This window comes from Amphibalanus amphitrite, unplaced genomic scaffold, assembly GCF_019059575.1.
Source record: "Amphibalanus amphitrite isolate SeventyFive unplaced genomic scaffold, NRLGWU_Aamphi_draft 001352F_arrow, whole genome shotgun sequence".
Taxonomy (NCBI): domain Eukaryota; kingdom Metazoa; phylum Arthropoda; class Thecostraca; order Balanomorpha; family Balanidae; genus Amphibalanus; species Amphibalanus amphitrite.
This window is the reverse complement of record NW_024882845.1, coordinates 119,550-138,511: the sequence shown is the minus strand read 5'-3', so window position 1 is coordinate 138,511 and position 18,962 is coordinate 119,550. Positions and strand designations below refer to the sequence as shown.

General features: G+C 46.5%; 1 protein-coding gene across 1 annotated transcript; it reads left to right on the top strand.

The window, feature by feature from the left end:
* Positions 1–932: 932 nt before the first annotated feature.
* LOC122372371 (carbohydrate sulfotransferase 11-like) lies at positions 933–12,086 on the top strand. Its single transcript, XM_043349491.1, has 4 exons — positions 933–1,041; positions 1,398–1,536; positions 2,531–2,715; positions 8,200–12,086. The coding sequence occupies exons 2-4, from the start codon at positions 1,398–1,400 to the stop codon at positions 8,977–8,979; spliced, it is 1,104 nt and encodes a 367-aa protein (XP_043205426.1). The 5' UTR covers positions 933–1,041; the 3' UTR covers positions 8,980–12,086.
* Positions 12,087–18,962: the final 6,876 nt, after the last annotated feature.

Here is an 18,962-nt window from a genome sequence, read left to right as displayed (position 1 = left end):
GGCAATCGCTTCGATGAGCTCAGCAATTAATAAAACGTTTATGTTAATTAAAAGTTTTTATGAAAAACATAAAAAGTAATGTCGTTTCTTTCTAGAACGATATTCCGCAAATCACGCAAGCTCGCAAAAAACGCACGCAGAAAACGCAGTGTAGCCAGGCCTTAACAACTCATGCCGGTATTTCGTCGCCTACAGCCCAGCTTTCCCTAGTGACCGCTAGAGGCACTGCTATCGATGTCCACCCGTGCCGCCTAACGAGTCGGCGCCACCGTCGCACTTGGCCGCAACCGGTATACTGGCAATCATGGAGCTATTATGATATCGCTCGTTTGTAACTTGTGTAGAGTGCTTCATAAATGATCGCCACATAGAGAAACAACTGTTTAATGAAGCAAATGACTTATATTTTACTCAAAATAACAATTTGAACCCTAATGTCCACTTCTATATGGATTTTGGCGCATAACGGGCTATCAAGTGGGCTTTTCCGCGGCGCTGTATGTTTATTAGTTTCCGAGCTGTACGACGATTTGTTGAGAATTGTCGACATCTGACCTACAAATCGGTGAATTTTGGCCTTCAATGATCTCTGGTGACCTGACTTTTGACCTGTCCAAAAACAGTGACCGAAGTGATTCTTCCTTATTTTGCCGCTCTTTCGAACGCCGCCTTTCCGGTATCGCTACGTGGCCCAGGAGCCGAGTTAAAAAAGGGGGATGTTCAAACCCCCCGCCAGCAGGGCGTGGAAGGAAATCCAAGACCCCCAGCAGGGCGCGGGAGGAACCTACTTAAGTTTCATAGTCTAGCTCCCAGAAAACATTTGGTGTCTTGAGAATCTAGCACATCCGAACAGCCCACAGTGCGCTGATAAGCGCCGCCTGGGTAGGCGCCACACGTCACGACGCGGCCGCTGACCGCCGACACACCACCCGAGAACCGCGAGCAGTCTGCGCCAGCCGACTGCACAGGTCGCACCGCCTCCCTCTCTCCAGTCCACACCACCGACCCTTAGCTCGGGTGGAGGGCGGCGCATCGCAAACTGTAAGTAGCCTTTGGTCGTAAGGTGATCGATGAAGCTCTAGGTGACCAGAAACAGTAGGTGATCTCGTTTAGTAGAGTCGTGGGTGTATTCACGGAGACATATAATTCATATATTTGTGATCTTTGTACTTGCTTACCTGATTAAATGTGATTCCTTGATAAATCAATCAGACAAAAAAGGTCAAATAATTTTGCAACAGTTGCCAATAATTCCAGGGTAGAAGCTAGAAGATATAACATATTAATTAATATTGATGTTTTCAAGCACTTATATTGATATGCTTTTACAAGAATGCTATAAAATAAAACACACAATGTTATTGAGATACACCCCGGTTTTTACTATTTTGTTGCAGATGATGTCTTATCCCAGAAAGACAACTTTTAGCAGAGCACTGCTTCTACTCAGTGCACTCTTAATGCTTTCCATAATAACGTCCCTCGGTCGTAGGGGAGAAACTCTAAAATCACTGCCAGAAATCAGCAAAACATCTGGTGAGTGTATCGTGCCAGACATTGTGATGTTTATTCACATTTGATGACAGCACAAAAGCAAGTATTCTAAATAGCCATTAGAGTTGGCTATTTATAATATTTGCTTTTGTGTTGTCATCGAATGTGAATAAACATCACATCTGGTAAGTTCATCATATCTGGTGAGTGGTGAGTTTTTTGGTATTTCTAAGCGGCCATTGTTGCTATCTGGTTTCATTGCATAGTTTTGTTAGATGGTCGTATCACAATTGATTGAAAACTGAACTGTTCTTTTTTTTAACGAAAGCATACCCAACAACTCACTGGGAATTCTGGATTTCCATGACCTGCTGGAGAGGTGTCTGAACGCCCCCTTCTAACCCGGCTCCTGGGCCACGTAGCGACACACAGTAAACCCAGTAAACCGTTTCGGGCCAAGGCCCATTAACCACAAATAGGGAACCGATAAGCCTCAAAACATTTCAAAACATCTTGGAAGTTCTTGCGCAAGATTACGAAAAAGTGCAAAGTTTGAGGTCAATTTTGAGCGTGACCTTGACCTTGACCTTTGATTTTGAGCACAGTTTCGAAGTCCTCAGATTCTCTTCTTTCCTTCCTTTGACAACCAATTTTGCCGGATTGATGCATCCTGCCGTCCTCTAGAACGCTTATTTTGATATCACTACACATGTGACGGTTTTTGCCTTTGACCTTGACCTCTGACCTTGAAAACTGACCTGAGGTCAAAAATTTTAGGTGCTTTAGAATCGTCTCGTAAGGAGTTTTCGTTTGATATCGCCTTTGTTTCCGTAACTTCCTTATTTACGGAGTTAGACGGGGGGGGGGGGGCGAAAAAACGCCACCCCGGGCTGCGGTGGTTGGGATTACCCCCGGGCCCGGCCGGGTTAAAGAACATATTATAAAATGTCAATAGTAAAGTACATGGGTTAACGCTCCTAAGGATTGTTCAGAAACTACTGCTGTTCAGATCTTAACTTCGCTGTTTTAATTTCAGAACAATTTTCCGCAGTTGCTGAAGCTGATATGATGGCACAACAGTACCGGCGGGAACTCTTAGAGAAACGCTGTATTAGCACAAAGTCTTTGAAAACATTCGATTATCTCATCGAACGCCCATGGCTGCTCCGCTGGCTTATCTACAATGATGAACATCGACTGATGTACTGCTACGTTCCAAAGGTGAGTAGGTGTCTTGCCTTTTTTATATAGCATGAATAGGATTATAGTTTAGGTTCACGGTAGGAGCAGAGGTCAACCGGTGACCTCTGAGGTCAGGTCAAGTGCCCCAAGGTACGATTCAGTTTTTGGTGAATAGCTTCGCAAAAAACGGCCGCAGAGCCGCGATTTTGGCAGAATGGAGGTCAGATCAGGTCATTGACCTTTGGTGACCTCGGCTCACTTTTTCGAGTTTTACATTTTTCTAGGCTAGTTTTTGGAGCTGATTTCGAATTTAGCAGCCATTTGAACATTTACGAAGTAGTTTTGGTGCCTTCGTAACATGTTACGAAGCTGTCAGAGGCGGATGACAGGTACTACGAATACCCGTTACGACCCCTACCGGTTGACCTGACCTGACCTGACCTGACCCGACCTGACCCGACCTGGTCTAAACGCTTAACCCGCGCCCCACTGGGGGGGGCTATTTATAGCCCCCCTCCCGTTTTTCTGCAATAACTTCCAAACCGCTTGACGGATCGACGCCAAACTTTCAGTACCTTCGGCTGCATCAATTTGACACCTTGTGCCAAAATTTGAACTTCGTAGCTACCATAGGTCGGCCGGAAATGACGTCAGAGTGACGTCATGTTCGTCCGATTTCGACGCAAAACATTGAACCACGGCAATCGCTCCCAAGAGCTCAGTTTTTCAGCTAGATCCAATTTCTTTGCATGAAAGGACTCAGAATTGACCGCGCTATCAAACTGCTATCTCGGATTTTCAAAATTTTGAAAATTACGAAAATTTCATATAATAATATTCAAAATTTATATTTTTATATTTTTTTCAAAAAGTTTTTGACTTTTCGAAAAAACCGGAATATATGTGACAGAACGCATGATTATGACTAACTCTAGCCAGTTTTAGCTAAATATCTTCAAAAATGGCCAAGTTATACGCATTATTGCAAAAAATTTACAATTATTAATTTTTCAAATCAATTTTTCAGTACGTATTTGACATCGTACACCAATATAAATAGCACCATCGTGTTCCTGAGCTCAAACTGCATCCAATAGACACCTTTTTTGTTGAAAAATTTTAACTTCAAAATTTGACCTTTTTTGACCTGAAAGTGACCTGACCTAAGCTAAATTCGACTCAAAATGACCTCGAATGACACATACGACATCAAATTCGAAATCTATGGCCTAAATGGACCATAAAACATGTGTCACGTGACCGACGCATGATATAATATTTTCGTGACCTGTGATGACCTGACCCTGACCTGAAAATCAAGGTACAAGTTTGGTACCCTCAAGGTATCTAGAGCATCTGTACACGAGTGTGGAAACCAAAAATGAGCCTGATCTGACTTGTAAGACGGCGGCCAGAGCCCAAAATGTGAACAAGCTAAAGTGCTAATAATTTTTACTTTGACCTGACCTGTGACGTCATCGGTGACCTTGAGGTCAATGAAATTAGGTTTCGCTCGACAGTTTTTCCGGGGCTATCAGACGCCGTTTGAATTTTGACGATCGGCCCAGTAGTTTCGGAGTTAGGAGGGGGGGCTATGAATAGCCCCCCCCCCCCCCAGTAGGGCGTGTTATACACAGACCCCAGTGGGGCGCGGGTTAAAGGAAATAGTTCACTTTCCTGAAATTAGTATTTTGCTATGGATTTATGTTTTTTTATGCTCAAAATGATCAGAAAATAAAGCAAAACGTTTTGTAAAAAGGATTATTTTCTATATTTTAGTATAAGAAGAACTATATTCTATATAAAATAATGTTTGGCGCGGAAGCTTATTACGCGTTGACCAATCATATTGCGTAGGACAAACCCATCGGCTGTAAGCAGCATTCTGATTGGCTGACGATGACGTGACTGCATTCCTCAGCAAGGCACGCATTCATCTGCAAGGCACTCTTTTCGGAACGAAAAATGGAATATCTTCGTCTAGGGTGATCGTTGGGCCGTAAAAACTTCTGATTTGTGCTAGTCTCAGCGCAAGCAACAAAACTGCAATTCCAGTTCCAAACCCCATGTTAAAAGTGAACTATTTCCTTTAAAGGTAGTGTGCCAGCTTTCTTGGACCGTATGGAGTTAATGGCCCAGATAAGGAGAACCGGATTTTTAGAACTTATCCATACCTTCAAAACTCATGGAAACGTCTTAAATTCTTCAAATTTTGAGTACCCCAGTGCGAAATTCGCCCCGACGGGTTGTCGGTCGTACCCCAACCACATTTCACACCACTATGAACAATAAATGCACACACTGAAATCGCTATTACCGATATGCTCATCCAATCAAGTTTCGATAAACCCGTTCATCATCATCTCCTGCGGTTTCGAACACGCCTGTTAGGTGGCTTCTGATGCTCGTCGAGGTCGGAATTTCCAAATACGCGTGGTGCGTCGGGCCGCGCGCTCTGACTTCGGCCAAGAAAAATGGGTCAGCTGATCATTGTCATTTCTGCCACTTGCGTGTGGTGAAATGGGGTCATAACTTATAAGACGGCTTTTTCATATCAATTATTTTACATAAAATCATATTTCAAACCATAAATAATGTTCGACAGCCAAATAAAAGAAACAATACAATACGGGCTTACAGTTTAAGGCTCGACATTGTGTTGTCTACGATTAGACAGCTGATAACTCATTCCCGTACGTCGTATGGTCGTAACACTATAATGACCTTTGCTTATTGTCACAAGTGCGCCGCATTCGCGATTGTTGCCCGACGCCTGTTTGCAGGTGAGCCCACTACAGTTGTTATACATATCTAAAAACCGAAAAACTTTTAGGCGAAAAAGGCACTATTCCAGGCCCATTTTTGATTTTTTTTTGCGATATTAGGTAAAAACAGAAGCTTCTTATCCTAGGAAAAATAAAATGGGAAATCTTTCAAAGGTGGCACACTACCTTTAACGACATCATCTGTGATCAAAACTAACACGATATTCGTGATCAGCACCCCGGAAAGCCCCTTAGCAGCCACACTTTATGACTTTCTAACAGGTCCCGACATTCCCGATGTTTGGGTCATTGACCTGACCTGGAAAGTCAACCGATGACCTAGGACCTTAAGCCTCGCCGGCACAGGCCATTTTGAGTCCTTCGACGGGGTTGGTTGGTACCACCCCCCTCGCGTGTGGCCCCTGATGGAGCTAGAGCTTCGCGGAAAAAAAACGAGCGTGTTGCCCGTCACGACAGGAAGCCAATGATACCCAATTTTAAGGTCCTGTAGGCTGTAGGCTGGACATGATTGCAAACATTTTTTTAGGCTTGGTCAGTTAACTTGACCTGGTGACCTGACCTGACATGACCTGGGGTTAAAATTTCACACATTATCCAAAATTGATGTACAAAAAAAACTACTCCAAGCGGCGCGGCGCTACACGCCGCTCTTTTTTATTCACACGCAAAAAATGCGACAGGGTGGTAACATGGTTAACCCTCGCCGGCACAGGCCATTTTGCGTCCTTCGACGGCACAAGGGGGGGGGGGTTGGTACGACCCCCCCTCTTGCGTTTGGCCCCTGATCGTGCTATAGCTTCGCGGAAAAACGAGCGTGTTGCCCGTCACGAGAGGAAGCCGATGATACCCAATTTTAAGGTCCTAGGTCATCGGATGACCTTCCAGGTCAGGTCAATGACCCGAAAACCGGGAAAATCGGGACCTGTTAGAAGTTCGTAAAGTGTGGCTGCTATGTGGTTTTCCGGGGTGCTGATCACGAATATCGTGTTAGTTTTGATCAGAGATGATGTTTTTAAGCATTTAGACCAGGTCGGGTCAGGTCAGGTCAGGTCAACCGGTAGGGGTTGTGACGGGTATTCGTAATACGTGTCAACCGCCTCTGGCAGCTTCGTAACAAGTTACGAAGGCACCAAAACTACTTAGTAGTTAGTAAATGTTCAAATGGTTGCTAAATTCGATTTCAGCTCCAAAAACTAGCCTAGAAACATGTAAAACTCGAAAAAGTGAACCGAGGTCACCCGAGGTCACCAAAGGTCAATGACCTGACCTGACCTTCAGGTGACCTTGACATCCACCCTAATGTATGGGAGCAACATCAAACCACATGTTTCAACGTTTGAAATCACGAAAAGCTTGCAAACGCGCGGCTAATGCGAGCCGACATACGCTGAATCGCGATTTCGGCCAAACATGGTCACGGAAAAGAGGTCACAGGTCAAAGGTCATTGGGGTCAGGGTCATGAAATTTTCAGGGAACGTGTAAAATTGATCAATGCGAGGGTACTGAAAGTGTCGTCGCGATCGGCCGCTTTTTACGCGAGTTATTCGCGAAAAGCCTTAGGGGGGGGGTTGCATCAACCCCCCCCCCCCCTGTGTCGGCGAGGGTTAATTCGACGCGTCTCGACGAGAGTAACACGATGCTGGCAAAAGTAATGTTGTGGCTTGTTTGAATCAAAAGTAATTACCGAAAAAAACTTTTTTTGTAAAAACGGTTATTTTAACACTTTTTTGCTCACTGGAGGCTAAACCGTTGACCTGAGGTCAAATCTGAGGACAATGCTCAGAAAGACCCGTAAAAGGGCTATCGAATGCGCTTTTCCGCGGCGCTGTAGCTCTATTGGTTCCCGAAATAGCCGTCGGCAGTTTCAAAAATTGTTGAAATGGCCTGAATTTGACCTTTGTGATGACCTCTGGAGTCTGGCGACCTGACTTTGACCTGACCCGAAAAATGACTGAAGTATTTCCATCATTATTTTAGACGCTCTTTCGAATGCCGCTTACCGCGTGTTGCTACGCGGCCCAGGAGCCGAGTTAGTTGTTGGGGAGGGGTGTTCAGACACACCCCCCCCCCCGGCCCGGCGCGGAAGTCGCAGAGCACCAGCCCGGCGCGGGATAATATAAACGATTTTCTATGGTTGCTGATGACCAGGAAAGTGACTGGGTTGCATATAACCATGACCATCGGATTTGGCGTGAAAAATAAGCCATAAAACATGTGTCGCATGCCCATGTAGCAGAAAGTGAAAACCGTGACCTTTCGTGACCTGACCTGACCTTGACCCGTGCTTAGTATGACCCTTATACGCACATGGTATCTTCACTAGGCCTTTGAGGTCATTCTGGGTGAGTTTCCAGCAGGAGCTTTCGATTCCGCTGTCCGTAAGCCTCATCATGCAAAACCCCAGAATTTGACCTTTGACCTGGCCTTGATCCGAAAGGTGACCTCAATCTTAAAATCTTAAGTGTTTTGGGAAGGTCTCGTAGAGATCTTTCGAACGCCGCTTTGCGGGGATCGATACGACCATTAGTTCTCCAGATAACAGGGGAGTCGGATCCGACCCCCCCCCCCCCCCCGGCTGTCGTGGGTACGGAAATAGCCCAGGCGGTGCCGGGTTAAAGGGAGGGTCGATCGATCACCCTCATCTGTTTGCCTTGTTCGCTCTGATCACGTTTGCACCTTTGGCTGTTACTGGCCACATCTCAACGGGTCACTAATCACCGTTTGTTCCCGTTTCAGGTTTCCTGCACGCAGTGGAAGAAGCTCTTTGGTATACTGTCCGGAGTGTTTCCAAACGTACCTTTCAATAGCATAAATTCTGGACATGCGCACGAGCCAAACCTTTTCCCTAGCCTGGCACAACTCCCCGAGCCCGAAATACGCCGCCGGCTGGAGACGTACACCTCCTTCATGTTCACGCGGCACCCCCTCGAGAGGATGGCCTCTGCTTACCGCGACAAACTAAGCCCAGGCAATACCGTATATCGCCAGCAATATGCGGCAAAGATAATGGGTCAGCCCAACGGCAGCATTTCAATTCACAATCGCCAAAATACATCCCTCCCTCTAGATGAGCTGCCGACGGTCACATTCGATAAGTTCGCTGAGTGGATAGTTCGGGCGGGTCCTGTGGACCTAGACACGAACAGCAAGAAAGCGCAGCACGACGAACACTGGCGTCCGATGGTGGACCTGTGCCACCCGTGCACCATCCCGTACACGGTGCTCGGCAGGACGGCCACCCTCGACGAGGACGCCCGGCTCGTGCTGCGGACCGCCAACATCACCTCGGTCAAGTTCCCCGAGGGGTACCGGTCGGCCACCCCGGGCGTCACGGAGAGCCTGGTGAGCACTGTGCCGTCGGCCGTGCTGAAGGGCGTGCTGCGACACTACCTGCACGACCTGTTCCTGTTTGGATATCGTCCGCAGGCTGTCTTCCATGAAAACGCGACGGCTCGCGATATCACCCAAAACATGTATGAGGAACTTCTGGCAGAAGCTATGATGCCGCACACGTGAATATGATGTGTTTACTGATCAGCGTCACCCTGAGCGGGCGCCGTAAAGAAAACCGTGTCTCTTCGGTGGGAGGGGTTTGTAAACCAATCGGTGCACACATCAGTATACACGCAGGCACACAAAGACATACAAACACACATCGTTGACCTTGACCTAGCTTGACCTGAAATGACCACAGCCAGTGAAAACCTAGTCGGATAGTGTGACAAAGAGCTGTTCTAGCTGGCCTGGCACAATGTAACTTATACCACAAAATGTATTTTGCAGTGGCTAAGAATTGACTGAACTTGGACTGAAATGCCATTTCCCATTATTTTCCATCAGAATTTACCAAATATTTTAATTTTGGGGTAGAGTAATAGCAAATAGAATTTCGGTCAAATTTCGGTCAAATTTTGGCTTGGTAACTATGTTATCGGTCGGTATTCGGTCGGAAATTTTTTTCCAAAAGTTTGGTTTCTGTCGGTATCGGTCAGACATTTTTTTTTTTTGGAAAATGACACCACCATGTATGCGCGGAACTAGGTTCGACCATCGCCCTGTGATGACTGCCTATATCGCCCACGTCCGGTCGGTGATTGAGTATGCCAGCATCATATGGTCAGGGGCTGCTGTAACCCACATGGCCCGCCTAGAGCGTCTCAATCACCGCTTTCTTATCCCGCGAGTTGCTGGGGGGGCGTTAAACGCCCCCACTTTTTTCGCCGGGCCATAGCATAACAACGGCGCACCGCAGGCGCGCCAAATTTTGGGTACCTGTAGGGAATTGATTGAAGTTTATTGTGACAAAGTTTCAAAAAAATCGGTCGGAAATTTTCTGAGATATCGAGGTTTTAGTGACGTCATGATTTCTGAGTTTTCGACCAAAAACGGCATATGTTCAAAAAATCATATAAAATCATAGAATAGACATATAGACATGCCGTAAACGCCATTAGACTGCCAATACCATGTTTAATCAAATGGCTATCTTCGATTATTGATTATCGTTCCGCATTTTCCAAAATCTTGAACTGAATCTTGGCAATTTTTCGTGACTACTTCACGACCATGATACATGAATTTCTTAAATTGAAGTTTTTGAGCCAAACACGTACACATATGATAAAATGAATGTCACCATCGTGTTCTACGCCCCAAATTACCTATAAAACATGTGTCACAGGCTGCGAATATCAGTTTTGATTTTCGGGGATATGTGCCTACCCGGTTGACCTGACCTTGACCCTGACCTATGCTTGACTGACCCCTATATGGAGCTGACACTCTTGTAGGTCTTATAGGGTGGATCGTGCACCGTTTTGACAGAGTTTATGGCGAGAGGCGCCCATTGTGAAGTCCTGAAGTCCATGCTACTGAAAGCCCGATTTCAGGTGTTTGACCTGACCTTGACCCGACCTGTGACCTCAAAATTCAACTTTAAAGTACTCATCTGAAGCGTCTCGTCGCGCTCTTTTGTTTGCCGCCTCGTGCGTTTCGCTGCGCCTATTGGTTCTCGAGTTATCGGCTGGGGGCGTTTAACGCCCCCCCCCCCCCCCAGCAAACGGTGGGTGGCGAAATACCCCAGCAACTGCCGGGTTATGTGGCTAGCTGCAAAAACACAGGGTAGGTGTCCTTCTATGGACTACCAATCCCTTTTAAATCACTTTAGATGTCAGTCAATTAAGGCACGCATGACACAGGCCGATATAACTTTTATGCGTTCTAATGTTCTATCTTTAGCGGCCGGATTGACTGTCACGAGCTGGTGGCGAAATTCAGCCTTGTCACTCAGGTTAGGCGTTCTCGGCACACAGGCCTTTTCATGTCCCATTTGGCAGAGTTAACGCTGTGAAGTGTGGCTTGTTTATTCGACTACCCAACCAACTAAACAAATTCTTACACGAGCATTCGGAGGCCGACTTCTTCCAGCCGTCATGTCATTGGAGAGCACTACTGCTCCGCTTTGCGAGTAGTCAGGGCACTTTTAATGAGTGATATCGACTGATGTCAGCCAGTACTCTTTGCTACTTACTTTCTGTGATCGCGTCTGGTGAATGTGTATGTATGCTGGGAGGGGATTGTATGTGTGTAGAGGGAGGACGGAGCGGGTTGAATGCCTGAGGGGCTGGGATGGGAAATTTTATTGCGACTGCAGCCTTAACCCTCGCCCGCACATGCCATTTTCCCATCCTAGAACGCACATGGGGGGGGGGGTTGCCACCCCTCGCGCCATTTCGATCCTGTTGGAGATAGAGCTTAGCGGTAAAGACCAAAAAGATTCTTTGGGAAGAGACAAATCCAATGATACCCAGTTTTACCTTCTCAGGTCAGTCATTGACCTTCCAGGTCAGGTCAAACTAAAAAATGTTGCTGTTTTGGGTCACCGTTTGATATCAAGTGCGCTGCTTATCATATACCGATGACGATGCCGTTTTCTGGTGCCAAGCCAGCTAGAACCTCTTTCTCGCACTACCCGACCAGGTTTTTGCTGCTGAGGTCATTTCAGGTCAAGTTAGGTCAAGGTCAATTATATGTGTTTGTATGTCTGTGTGTGTCTGTGTGTATACTGATGTGTGCACCGATTGTATATGTGTCCATATTACATGAAATCATGATCTGAGAAGCTTTTACCAAAAATGCAGTCAAAAAACTTCACAAAAAGTAAATTCCGCTTGCCTAAAACGTAATTATCTTAGATGACCTAGGTTGACCTTGACCTTGACCTTGACATCTGTACATCGTCGAACAACATGTTCCATGATAGGTGGGAGGTAAGACTGGTAAAAAAGGCCGAAATCAAGGTGTCAAAAGCTCACAAGGCCCATAGCCAACGCAAGATGTCGAGAATTGGCCATTTGGGTCATGACATGACCTGAAAAACAAGGTCATATCTCCGAAACCAAAAGTTACAAACCTGAAATTTTCAGTGAACATCAAGAAAGGAAAGAGGAGCAGCTATACGAAAAATCAGCCTTCTAGCTCTAAAAATGTTGAGTGCAGAGCAGAAAGACTACCTGGGGGGGGGGGGGTGGCAACCACCACCCCCCCCCCCCCATGTGCGGGCGAGGGTTAATGTGGGCCTCGGCCTGTGGTTGTTATGAAATAAATAAACAAATAAACCACAAGTGTAGACAAGGATTCAGCTATATCAAGGGTCGGCAAATGGTGGGGCATGCCCCCTTTGGGGGTAATGGAGCCCTTTCGGTATGGGTAATTAGGGATTCTGAGAAAGCCTATCTTTTTAGAGTTTGTAGCTCCAGTGATGGAGCCATCGTGACTGTTGCATCCCAGGGTTCAAAGATTAGCCCAGGCCAAAGGCACAGCACACATTGATTAGATACCAATTTTCATGTACCTGCTCGCCTCACCATCTCACCCCTCCGTACAGTCGTACAAAAGCAGCTGCAACTTTTAACCGTCGCCCGTCTGTTGGCGTTTCAACAGCCGCTAACGTAAGGGGGAGGAGTCGATCGGACCCCCGCGGCCTCTCGGACTCTGAGATGGAGCTGTGCATAAAAAAGACGAGCGTGCTACCCGTGACAATAGGAAGCCGCTGCTGCCCATTTTTAACCCTCGCCGGACCTATTGGTTTTCTACATACGCGCCGGCCGAGGGGGGGGGGGCGGGTACGACCCCCCCCCTCGCCGTTTCGCCCCTGGTGGAGCTAGCGCGTCGCGGAAAAAACGAGCGTGTGCGCCGTTACGAGACGCAGAGATTGGTACCCGATTTTAAGGTCCTAGGTCAACCGGTGACCTCTGAGGTCAGGTCAAGTGCCCCAAGGTACGGTTCAGTTTTTGGTGAATAACTTCGCAAAAAACGGCCGCAGAGCGCCGATTTTGGCAGCATCGTGTTCGCCTCGCTCAGGCGCGTCGAATGATATACTTTTTGTCCGGGTCAGGTCAACTTGGGGTGTTGACCTCAGGTCAAGGTCAGGTCAGCACCCCCAGGTCACGAAGTTGGTCGAAAGAGGTCATGTCGCATATCATTCGATTCGGCAGGCCTTCCTGAGTCCATTGGTGCCTTCCCCGACTCGCTAGCTCAATTTGATCAAGAGTTATTGACGAAAACCTAATTTGACCTTGATGACGTCATAAATGACGTCACGCAAGGTCAACATTGCAAAAGTGACGCATCTAACCTTGCAAGGAGTGCATCAAATCACGATTCTGTGTGCTTGAGATAGTTGGAGATCGTTCCCGGCGCCAGAATAGCAGTTTGAATTTTTCCCCATTGACTTATAATGGTGAGGTCACGAAAATGACCTGACCTCATATGACCTTTAGGAAAAATCCGAGATATACAAGTTGTGGGACTCATAATGGATACTAGATCCTGCAAGTTTCATTTCCCTGTGACATCTCCTCTGGCAGTGAGGGCGTTGCGAAGTTGCGACATCTGAAGACCGTGCAGAGGTTCACTTATGACGTCATAGGTCAGTGACCTGACCTGACCCAAAAATGCGGTTGGTGTCAAAAGATGCGGCTTGGATCAAAGGTCAGGTATGCCAAGTTTCAGCTCTCTATCGCCAGCGTGTTCGGAGCTATCGCGAAAAAACCCTATGGGGGGGGGCGGCACCCGCCCCCCCCCTCGGCCGGCGAGGGTTAAGGTCCTTGGTCATTCCGTCTCATTCAAGAGGGCAATGACAAGTGTCGAGAAAATCAGAACCCGCTATAACTTCTTGAAGTGAGAATTTATGGCTCAAGATGATCTCCAGAAAAAGCTCATAAGCCAACGGTCATTATGGGTGCAGAGGCCAGTTTCACCAACAGAAAAATAGCCGCCTGCCGGAATTTTTTGCCTAAAGATCGTTTCACATATGGAGCGTAAACGGTAAAGCCCTATCCGCTTACGAGCCCATCGCGTTTACGCTCCGTATGTGAAGCGGTCTTGAGGCAAAAATTCCGGCAGGCGGTTATTTTTCTTTTGGTAAAACTGGTCTCAGGTCATGATATTTTCCGGGCTGGTAAAAAAAAAAAAAAAATGATGGGCTCGAGGGTACAATTTGGTCGTGATCCAATGCCTTTTACGTGAGCTTTTAACGAAAAACCATCCGCCACCCCTATACGTACAAGGGTTAAATGGGATATAGCATAGGCGGCGGAACGGGGAGGGCACCGGGGCACCGTGTCCCCTTTGATTTTTGCATTTTAACCCGCGCCCTGCTGGGGGGGGGGGGGTGTTTGAACACCCCCCCTTGTGGTTTTTCGTGAATATCTCAAAAACGGCGGCGCGGAGCGCCGCCGTTTTTGGTACACCTTATCATACATCAATTCTACACATGTTGTGAAAATTTCAGACCAAGGTCATTCAAGGTCAGGTCACCAGGTCACTTAAAGTGACCTCACCTCATAAAAACTTTCAATGTCTGTCATAGCTACACCGAGTGACCGATCGCTTTGAAACTTTCAGCGATTGCTAAGAGCAATAGCATGTACGAAATGTATATCTCAGAATTTTGATATCTATGACCTAAGGTCAGGTCAATTTTGCGACCTCCCCATTATAAGTCAATGGGAGAAAATTGAAATGCGCCTCTTTTGGATGAAATACATTATAAACACTCCCAAACACCGAATTACAAGTGGTTTAGACACACTGAACTTGAAAATGGTGTCCGTGACCCTTGTTTATGCCCTGAGGTCATCTTAGGTCACGAATGGTATCTAACAGTTTTTCGCAAATAACTTTTGATAGAGGCATGCTAGAGCGATGAAAACGCCTTAGATGTGTTCAGCTCGACGATACGGATCGACTGATATGCAACATGACCCTTTCCGGTCAGGTCATGACCTTGACCTGAGGTCAAATTTTCAAGTTGACCTTTCAAGGTCAAGTTATAGTTCATTCGATGCGTCTTGACGAGAGGAGCACGATGCCGGTAAAAGTAAGCTCGTACAAGGCTTGGGTCAAAAGTTATTGCAGAAAAACTGTTTTCGAAAAAATCGGCTATTTTTGCAGTTTTTGCCCCCTGCAGGCAAAACCGTTGACGTTAGGTCAAATCTGAGAGAATTACTCAGAAAGGGCGTTAATAGGGCTATCGAACGCGCTTTTCCGCGGCGCTGTAGCTCTATTGGTTCCCGAGTTATGCGTTGGCTTCTTGGAAATTTTCGACATTCGACCTGGAAATCGGCGAAATTTTGCCTTCCATGACCTCTGGTGACCTGACCTTTGACCTGACCAAAAAATTGACCGAAGTGATTTCGTCATTATTTTTGACGCTCTTTCGAACGCCGCCTTCCGCGTATCGCTACGTGGCCCAGGAGCCGAGTTACAAGGGGGGGTGTTCAAACACCCCCCCCAGCAGGGCGTGGAAATCCAGGACCCCCAGCAGGGCGCGGGTTAACATTAGCCCTATGGCGTTGCATGGAAAGAATGGGACCAAAAGCCGGCAGTGCCCCCCCCCCCCTCCCCCTTAATTGAAGGTGTTCCGCCGCTACTGGGATATAGGTATTAAATGTTTTGTGGAGGAAGTGTCATGTTTACAATTTGATGCATTGGAAATGCACAAATACCTAAAGAGTTCCAGGACGGTATGAAATTTCAGTAAACTTGGTTGTGTCAGCAATGGGGTCTGGTAGGTGGGGTAATGGCCCTGCCTGGCGCCCTTAAAGGGGGCACGACCCCGAATGACCTGCCGACCACTGAGCTATATAATTTTGGAAAGACGCCCAGTCGGCCTTCTTAACCCGCGCGGGACTGGGGTCTCCAGCCGAACGCGCGGGGCTGGGGGTGGGTAACTTTTACCCCCCCCCCCCCTGTTATCTCCCGAACTAATGGTCCGATTTGGAAAATTCAAACGCCAATCGAAAGATCTCATCACGAACAACTTAAAACATGTACTTAATTTAAAGTTTGAGCTTTGAGGTCAAGGTCAAGGTCAGGTCAAGGGTACAAATTGCAAGTTTGTATTGTATTGCATTGTATTGTATTTACGTCATAGACTCATCCCTTCATGAGATCGGAATCACAGGGCTATTCTCGAGTCAGAGTCAACACACGCTAAGAAATGCAATGATGAGGATAAAAAGTGAACACACATAAACCACACTACACACACGATGCAGAAGCTAAAAGCGGTTACAGCGACGTGTCAGCTCATGTCACCGAAGATAAGAGTTCTAAGACCTTGCTGGTAAACATCGAGGTGGACATGTCCCAGAACTCGCGTGGTAGGGCGTTATAGCCTGCGGCAGCGCGGTACACGAATTGCCGCTTCCCCGCAGCCGAGCCGTGTATGCGGGGAAGACTAAGCAGGTGGTCCTGCCTGGTGCTGCGGCTACGGTCTGGACGCTCGGCATTAGTGGCAAATAGTGCAGCTAGTGACTCGGGCTGACCTGTTCGTCTAGCTTTGTGTAGGATGTTTAGGGTTTGGGCTTGAACCATAGTGGAGGGGTCCGGCCAGCCGAGTGAGGCACGGACAGAGGAGATGTGGTAGAATTTCTTTTTGCCGGAGATGATGCGGGCCGCAAAATTTAGAATTTTGTTGATGGTGGCGAGGTTCTTGGCAGACCCGTTGCCATAGACGGAGAGGCAGTAGCGGACGTGGGAAAGGACGAGGGCAGACACAAGGATTGGGAGAGTGCCGGATGGTAGGTAGTGGCGGATGTGGGAGAGACCGATAAGGATGCCGAAGCACTTCTGTGACAGTTGCGATACGTGCGAGTCCCAAGTGAGATGGCGATCAATTAATATCTCGTTTTTTGGCCAAGTTATAGCGAAAAGACTGTTCAAAAATGATGACGTCAAATTTTCAAACTCAATTTTTGGCAATTCTAGACTACGTAGGGCAAAATAAAGACCACCATTGGACTCCCCGTGACGAGCTGCATCGAATCGATACCCATTTTATGCAAAAATATCAACTTTGAAATTTGACCTAATTTGACCTGACCTTGACCTGACCTTCACCAAAACGTGACCTAAGCTGGCCTCAAAGGCTTCCTGACCCGCATAATCGCATTTGTCATGTAAAATGGACCATAAAACATGTATCACACGGCACTTTCATATTGTCACCCCAAGTGACCTGACCTCTTTGACCTGACCTGTGACCTGACCTGGTATCAGTGACCTCATATAGCGAACTATGTGTTTGACGAACAATGTACCATCGATGGTTTTCAATAACTTACCAATTTACTCGATTTCACAACACATTTCTTGAAGTGCCTGTGAACGGTGAAAATCCGACCTTTGACCAGACCTGTGACGTCATCAGTTTGACCTAGGTCAATGAAATTTGGTCACAAGGTAGTTCCCTAGTGGGGCTATCGAACGCCGTTTGAATTTTGAAAATCGGCCGGTAAATTTCCGAGATCTTAGGGGGGCCGAAACGGCCCCCCTACGGGTGGTAGGGTCCGCCGGTAGCCCTACGGGGCGCGGGTTAAACGAAACCTATTTTCAATGACGTCGAGGTCACTGATGACGTCAGAGGTCCGGTCAAAGTAAAAATTATCGGCATTTTTGCTTGTTTACAATTTAGGCTCTGGCCGCAGACTGACAAGTCCGATCAGGCTCATGTTTGGTTTACGCACTCCTTGACATATGCCTTAGATACCCTGCGGGCACCAAACTTTTACTTCAACTTTTTTAGGTCAAGGCCAGGTGATCCTAGGTTATGAAAATTGTATATCATGTATCGGTCACGTGACGCATGTTTTATGGTCCATTTTACACGTAGATTTCGAAAATAATGTCGTCTATGTCATTTGAGGTCATTTGCAGCTGTATGTACCGGAGGTTAGGTCAATTTCAGGTCAGAAAAGGTCAAATTTTGAAATTAAAATGTTTTAACAAAAAAGATGCCTATCAGATGCAGTTTGAGCTCAGGAACACAATGGTGCCATTTATATTGATGTACGACGTCAAAAACGCACTGAAAAGTGGTTTTGAAAAGTATATAATTATAAAATTTTGTCAATAATGCAAATCACTTGGCTATTTTTGAAGATATTGGGCTAAAACTTGCTAGAGTAGTTTATCAGTATGTGAACTCTATCACATATACTCCGTTTTTTAAACAGTCATTTTTTTGTAATTGTAAAAAACATTTTTTTAAAAAAATCAAAATTCCGAAAATTTAAGATGGCAGTTTGATAGCTACGTGTATTTGGAGTCTACCAATGCAAAGAAATTGGATTTAGCTTTAAAACTAAGCTCTTGAGAGCGTTTACCGTAATTCAATATTTAGCACCAAAATCGGCCGACCTGACGTCACTCTGACGTCATTTCCGGCCAAACCACGGTAGCTAGAAAGTTGAAATTGTAACACAAGGTGTCAAATTGATGCCGCTGAGAGCACTGTGAGTTTCGTGTTGATCCGTGAAATGGTTTAGAAGACATTGCCGAAAAACGGGAGGGGGCTCGAGCCCCCCAGTCATGCGCGGGTTAATTAAATCACATCGCCTCTTTACCCTAAGGATGCGTTCTGGGTGAACAAATTATTCACGTTATGCGCCAAACTCCATATAGAAGCGGACATTGGGGTTCAGATTGTTATTATGAGTAAAATATAAGTCATTTTCTTCATTAAACGGTTGTTTCTCTATGCGGCGATCATTTATGAAGCACGCCACACTTAGTTACCAACGAGCGATATCATAATAGCTCCATTTTTGGCAGTATACTGGCTGCGGCCGAGTGCGACGGTGGCGCCGACTATCGGCTACTCGTGCAACTAGGCCTCGCGGTGGCTCCGGCGGCCAAACTTCAGATGAAAACGTCCCTGTGTGGAGACTTAACGATAAACTGAAAAATGCGATATAATGCAATTAAATTCAGTAATATGCGTTTACACTGACGTATTTTTTACCAATATTCGGGGAGAATTGGCACCGGGATTTGGCAGGAGAAGATAAAATGTTTATGAACATTCCAAATTGTATTATACCTACATTGCATTGTCAAAATATGTCTCAATATATGCGAGACGTCATGCTGTTTGCCGTAGTATAGCGAAATTGTTTCATGAAAGACTCAATACAAATATAACGGGAGTGATG

Coding starts and splice junctions, on each gene's coding strand:
- LOC122372371 (XM_043349491.1), top strand. CDS start 1,398: ATGATGTCTTATCCCAGAAAGACAACTTTTAGCAGAGCACTGCTTCTA. Junction 1,537..2,530: donor AGAAATCAGCAAAACATCTG/GTGAGTGTATCG, acceptor TTTTAATTTCAG/AACAATTTTCCGCAGTTGCT. Junction 2,716..8,199: donor TGTACTGCTACGTTCCAAAG/GTGAGTAGGTGT, acceptor TTCCCGTTTCAG/GTTTCCTGCACGCAGTGGAA.